General features: G+C 43.4%; 1 protein-coding gene across 6 annotated transcripts in view; it reads right to left on the bottom strand.

The window, feature by feature from the left end:
- Positions 1-589: 589 nt before the first annotated feature.
- The window catches only part of PIGP (phosphatidylinositol glycan anchor biosynthesis class P), a 7,117-nt gene continuing 800 nt past the window's right edge, over positions 590-6,906 (bottom strand). For 3 of the 6 annotated variants that reach the window (XM_077765457.1, XM_077765462.1, XM_077765458.1), the window contains exons 2-5: positions 6,282-6,385; positions 2,911-2,983; positions 2,231-2,349; positions 590-1,106 (exon numbers count right to left, since the gene is read on the bottom strand). In XM_077765457.1, coding sequence (XP_077621583.1) covers positions 970-1,106; positions 2,231-2,349; positions 2,911-2,983; positions 6,282-6,385 — 433 coding nt within the window. In that variant the 3' untranslated portion in view covers positions 590-969. The other 3 variants (XM_077765459.1, XM_077765460.1, XM_077765463.1) reach the window with 3 other exon arrangements.

The following is a 6,906-nucleotide window of genomic DNA, read 5'->3' as shown; positions in this document are numbered from 1 at the left end:
CATGGAGCTCCTTCCCACAGGGAGGCCTCTGCCCTGACTGCTTCATACCTGCAAGGTGTCCCTTGTCTCCGATCCTTCTGATGGGCTCCTGTGTCTGCTAATCAAATTTCAATCTCAACTGCCTCTCTCTGAGCAACCTTCCCTAACCACCTGATCTAAAGTAGTCATCCCTTTACTTTCTAGAACATTATACTACCTTATTCTCTGCATAGCACTCATCACAAATATTTTATTTGCTTAGTCTGTTTCAATCTGCCTCTCAAATGTAGGCTCTTTCAGAATCTCATCATTGCTGTATCTAGAAAAATATCTGGTATGTAGGAAGTAATCAACAAATGTTTCTTTGTGTCTTAGACACAAATGTGATGGCAAGAACACACAAATTAAATGGACCCCTCTCCCAAATCAGAGTTCGAATTCTGGACCTCCAAGAACAAACAGCAGGAAGGACATAATTGCCATTTAAAACTTCCAACATGAATACCTCTCTGGAAGGACTTCTTGCTTTTACGGATACTTTTTTTTTAGAAGTCTGGTATGTGGTAATACAGTATTTATTTATTTTGTCCATTAATAACTAATACTTGAGAACATTTATATTTTTTTAATGTTTATTTTTGAGAGAGAGAAAGAGAGACACAGTGTACATGTGTGTGCACACATGAGTCAGGGAGGGGCAGAGAGAGAAGGAGAAAGAGAATCCGAAGTGGGCTCTGTGCTGACAGCAGAGAGCCGGATGCGGGTTTCAAACTCACAAACCGTGAGATCATGACCTGAGCTGAAGTCAGAGGCTTAACCGACTGAGCCACCCAGGTGCCCCGAGAATATTTATATTAATGGAACTTCATCTAAGAGAGGTTCAACTTATTTTTTTACATTTCAATATCAGGTTTTCATAAGAGAGAAAAAATAATTATAGTCAAAATTATTACATCAGAAACTTTTATAATAAATGCTGTTGTTATTCTCCTACAATTTAGTTTTTGGAGTAAGTTCTTTGGGTGCGAGAAAGAACATTTGGTTTACTTCACTAATAGGAACATCTCTTAATGCTGGGATGGCCTCTTCTTGGTATTTCTTCTGCTGCTGATTTTTGGCATAGTTATCTGTAAGTAGAGGACAAAAAGCTACGCTTACCCGAGCAATTTCTTCTACAGTTTCTGTGGTTTGTAGACACCCACCACAAGGCTTACTGAGCTAATATCTGCACAATAATAAACACCATGTTAACCTAATTAAGACTACTTGAATTCTCTCTTTAAAAGAAATGTCCCAACTGGAATAAAAATGAGGAAAAGTCCTTTCTGCATCTAATTAGGGTAAGAAATTAGTATTTCATTCAACTATACACTGATGATTAAAGTCCTACTTGCACATTTCTCAAAGGGACAGAATTATACCGAGACTTGGAAAACAAATTTAGCCCAACATCCCCAAGCTATTAAATTATTTATGCATTAAATCAAACTATTAAATCACTCACGCAAACTTAACAACATCCTCTCTTTGCACAAATTGTCTAGTTGTGGTTATTCCAGGCAAGAATTCAGGAAATACAGTAGGTTCTCAGAAAGAAATATAAAAATACTATAACTGTTTTTCAAAATATACGGTATGGACTCATAAAAAAAAAAACAGCTTTGAAAAGTTAAAAAAAATCATACAAAGCAAAATGGTATTATTAATACCATAAGTATAATAAAAAATACTTCATTTCCCCCCTAAAAAAATTCACTTCCTAGAATCTAAGCAAATACAGGAATTTAATTTATTTTGATCCTTAGACTTTTAGGAATTTTTAAAAACCTACAAAAGCATGCTGTGGCTCTTTATCTACAGAATTGGGGTCCAGTGGACACAAGGGTCCTGAGGAGGGGCACACTGTCACATCGCTTTCGTAGACAAGGTCTACACGGACCGATTTGCCATTCCTTGATCAATACTGCCTGTTTAGGATAGAATACGGTTTTCTCAGGCACAATTGCCAAGGAACATATTATATACTTGTGGTCTTTATGGGAGAACACACATGCTATAAACAGCATATTCAGAATTTACTTCTGCCATGTAAACATTTCCTCTGGCATAATGTTGTATTCATTTCTCCCAGGTTCTTTTTACTGGGCCAGTGTGTGTCACGTTCTGTAGCCTACTCTCAGTTGCTTTTCTTGATAAAACTGCTGATGCTTGCTCTTCCGTCCCCCTACACTTCCCTCCAACATACGTTTACCTGTGATCGTATGAATGGAGTTGAGTGGAGAGGTACTCATCATGTTTACTCCAAACAAGAGAACGTAACCAATTACTATAGTAATGAGGAGGTAGACGGGCAACGCGACCGCCCAATATCTGCGGAAGAAAATATTAAAGTAGGTAATTACCTAAAAAGTCATCATTCTCAAGAATCCGTCACCAAGTTAACATGCTTTTTGAATTTAATTTGATTTATTAAAGTAATATGTGTATATTACAGAGAGCCAAATAGTTCTAACATGGTCTCATGATGAAAAGCTGCAATCCTGTCTCATTCTGCATGGTAGCAACATGGAAAAAGTGGAAACTAAGTCAGTTACCTCTCACCTATCTGCAATCCAGTCCCTCAAATTCTGTAGATCCTTCTTATCTGCTATCCCATTATTTGTTCCCATGGGTTTATACTTTAAAATGTTTTTTCTATAGTGTTATCTGAGCAAGATGTTGGGAGGAAATGGAGATAATGATGTGTGTCCACCTCACCATTTTTAATGAAAGGTGTGACAGTGATGGCCTTTAGAAAGCTTTAGATTTCTATATGGCTTTTTATGGATCTTAAAAGAATAAACATTTAATATTTGGGAAGTCTTAAGGAAAAACTATAATCCTGAAAAACAGCATTAATACATTTTTATTTAAGAAAATCATTAAACTTACTTTTGAGGCCAGTAGGTTAAGCCTAAGGAATTTAGCCAAGATTCAGGAATAAAAGCCCACACAAGATATAGTACTGCCGACAAGGGAAAGAAAAGAAAAAAGAGAAGTTAGTAAGGCATGCATCTAATCTATCAAAGTTTAGATAAAACAAAAAGCTCAATTGAAGGTTACCTGATCACCTCAAAAATGATTTTTCTTTCCCTTCAGTCCTCTAGCCCCTTATCTGTATCATTCTTATGATACTTACGACACTTAAGTAGAGTATTTGCATTGCTGTGAAATGATCTCTAGAACTTTACCATCTTACAAATCTAACACTCTATACTCATTAAGCAGCTCCCTCTCCCCCCATTAATCTTTGTTGTTTTAAAACATGTCTTAAGTCTTACACCATATTTTAGCAATTTAAGGTCAGAAATCACTTTTTAAAATACGTTTATTTATTTTGAGAGCACATGTGTGTAAAGGAGGGAGGGGCAGAGAGAGAGAAGAAGATACTCCTAAGCAGGCTCCATGCGGTCAGCGCTGAGCCCAACATTGGGCTCAGTCCCACCAACAGTGACATCAAGAGTCAGGGGCTTAACTGCCTGAGCCACCCAGGCGCCCCAGGGTGGCTCAGGGCAGAGCAATTGCTGTGACCCCTACAGCAGCCCTAGCAATTTGCCTTATATATAGTAGCTGTTCAACAATTCATTCCCACAGGGTTGAAGTGATTACAGACACTTGGTGCTTAAAGGAGAATGTATCTACTCTTGTTCAGAGGCACTACCTGCTGAGCTTCTGCCTCATCTCCCAGAATACAATCTTCCCTCCCTCAAGTGGAGTCTTTGTGGCACCTTTTACTGTTGTTAATATGTAAAAACAACTGTCAACCTCCTTGTTTTTAATCCTTAAAACAATCCTGTGTATGTGTGTCATTTTTACAGCCGAGTAAATGAAATCTTAGATATGTGACATCCATCTGCCCAAGGTAAAGGGCAGAGACAAAATTCAAACTATCTATATCAGTGGTGATGAAGGAGTCATATTCTACATCAGAAGCATGAGAAACGGTGGTGAACCCAAGACATGGCCTCTGCCCTCCCAGAGCTCAAAACTTGGAAGGGGCGGGGGGAGGAAACAGAGACGAGTAAATTGAGATTTTCACTGCACTGTGATTAAGTGCTAATGAGTAATAAAAGATGACATAAGGAGCACATAAGGAGGAACTTAGCCCACACTGGTGCTGATGGAGGTGATGTTATTGGTCAGGAAAGATTTCCTGGAGAAAGTGACTAAACTGGGGCCTAAATAATGAATAGAGAATTAGCCAGATGAAAAATGCATATGATTGGGGCCTGCAGATGAAGGAAGGAAATAGGAGAAAACAATGTTCCCTGTCATGATCCACAGAGAGAGCATGAAGGATCTGGTGAGGGGTTTAGCGTGGCTACATGGTAGAGGGAAAAGATGGCAACGGACCGGCTGGAAGCCTGTGATAGCTTTTAAGATTAATGAAACGTAGGGGCGCTTGTGTGGCTCAGATGGTTAAGCATCTGACTTTGGCTCAGATAATGATCTTGCAGTTTGTAAGTTTGAGCCCCGCATCGGGCTCTGTGCTGACAGCTCAGAGCCTGGAGCCTGCTGCAGATTCTGTGTCTCCCTCTCTCTCTGACCCTCCCCTGCTCGTTCTCTGTCTCTGTCTTTCAAAAATAAATAAGCATTAAAAAAATAAATAAAAAATGACATTGCTGATAACAGTAACAACAGCAACACTTATTAAGTGCTTGTTTCTTTGTGTTAAGTGCTTTGCATAAATTACGGCAATGAATCCTCACAAGAGCCTTAAAAGGCAGGAGGGTGAGGTCAACCCAGTGTCTGGGTTCAAATTCTAGCTGTATCACTTACTGGCTAGATTAGCTTGAACACATCACTAAAACCCTGTACCTCAGGACTGTCACTGTAAAATGACAGTAATAATGTCTACTTCACAGGATTGTCTTGCCCACAAAAAGCATTCAGTAAACTCGACCACCATCCTTTTATGAAGAATCGGAAGGTTCAAGAAGTTAAGCAAATGGTCTCTGGCCACACAGCTCGTCTCTGGAGGAGTTAGGATTTGAACTCAAGTGAGGCCATCTTTACTCCATACACTGCCCTAGCCAAAAGCGTGGTTGGCTGCACTGCTGCAGTTAAGGTTCAGAAACACTCCCAGCCCTTCACCGCCCTGGTTTCCACAAAATTCCAAAATGTTGGATGGGGACACCTAATTTTCTCTCTGGTTTCCTCATAATTCCCACATCCTTTTAGTATTAAAAAAAAAAATTTTTTTTAAGTTCATTTGAGGGACGGACAGCACTAGTGGGGGAAGGGCAGAGAGAGAGAAATAAGGAGAGAATCCCAAGCCAGTTCTGCACTGCCAGCGCAGAGCCAGATGCCGGGTTCGGACCCAGGAAACCGCTAGATCATGACTTGAGCCAAAACCAAGAGTCAGGCACTTGACGGGCTGAGCCACCCAGGGCCCGCACCCCTCCCCCACATCCTTTAGAGGAGAGATGTGGGGCCTGCTGTGTGACTGTGGGCACATTAGTGTGTCAGTGAGCCTCAGTTTCCTCATCTGGAAAACGGGATCTTCCCCCAGGACCGAGCCAGATCTGGGATGTGAAGCCCCCCATGGCTTCTCTGGCCTAATTCTCTTCACCTCCTGGCTCCCACAGGCTGCATCTGCACCAAATGACTCCCTCTACACCCTTCATTCAGCCCTACCCACATCTTGCTTCTTATCGTTGGGGAGAAAGCTAACCCTGATTTCCCAGCTGGATTTCCTGTCTCTCTGCTGGGTTCCCATGGCTCTTGACACACTGTTAATTGTAAACTTACTGGTCCGTCTTGTCCAGGAGACTAGGACCATTGGGACCAGGTTTTATCCCCTTTGCAGTCCTGTCTGGTGCTTTATAAATATTTGTTCAGGTTAAACCATTTACGCTGGTGGCTGGCATACAGAACACCAAATCTAAGTTCCCTTCAGGTTTTCTTAAAAAGAGACAGAGGTAGGGGCGCCTGGGTGGCTTAGTCGGTTGAGCGTCCGACTTTCGCTTAGGTCATGATCTCGCGGTTCGTGGGTTCGAGCCCCGCGTCGGGCTCTGTGCTGACTGCCAGCTGGGAGCCTGGAGCCTGTTTCAGTCTGTGACTCCCTCTCTCTCCGACCCTCCCCTGCTCACGCTGTCTCTCTCTCTCTCCTAGAAATAAATAAAAAATATTAAAAAAAAAAAGAGAGACAGAGGCAGAAAGAATCACATCTCAGATGGGTCCATTCTAAGAACAAATGCAGTAATTTCCTTGTCCTCCAACACCAGAAAAAGGCCCTGGCCATCCATCAGGAAAGTACTTACTGAAGCCAAATTGGGAGCTTAAGAAAAGAACAAAGCCATAAATCGCTCTTTCTGGCAATGGCGACGGGGAATTTTCCACCATTTTCCCCGCGGCTTTAGACCACCTGTGGGAAAGAAACACAATCGTCGTCAGAGATTTACTCCCGGTCTGTTGAGGCCTCATTGCTTTGCCGCGGGCACAGCCTCTGCAGGTTTTTCCCCAGCCTTAACCACGGCACGCGCCCATCGTGCGCACACACCTCCAGCACACACCGCTTGCACGCGCGCGCGCGCGCGCGCCCTGCAACCGCGCGGAAGGGCGCGCAGGGGAGGGGCAGGCGCCGCCGCAGCCCTGCGGAAGGACTGGGCAGGGCCGGGCTTCGCCCCACGCTTGGGCCCCGGCACCCTGGACCGGACCCTGCCCTCTCCGAGGGGCTTCTGGTTTCTCACTCAAGGCTAGGGGTTGGGTGGGGAGGCTCTCGACCCTGGGTCCTTGAAGTGCCCACTCAGGCCCCTCCCGACAGCTCGGCCACCTCAGCTTCGAGTCCCCTGCGCAAGCGCTGTCCGGGAAGCCTCAGGGGGCCGAGAGAAGAAAACCTAACGTAAAGGCATGGTCGCTATGGCGTTGCCCCAACACCCCCCCTAC

Source organism: Crocuta crocuta, unplaced genomic scaffold (genome assembly GCF_008692635.1).
Source record: "Crocuta crocuta isolate KB4526 unplaced genomic scaffold, BGI_CrCroc_1.0 scaffold84, whole genome shotgun sequence".
Taxonomy (NCBI): Eukaryota; Metazoa; Chordata; class Mammalia; order Carnivora; family Hyaenidae; genus Crocuta; species Crocuta crocuta.
Note: the sequence above shows the minus strand (reverse complement) of the source record. Positions and strands in the feature narration are given on the sequence as shown.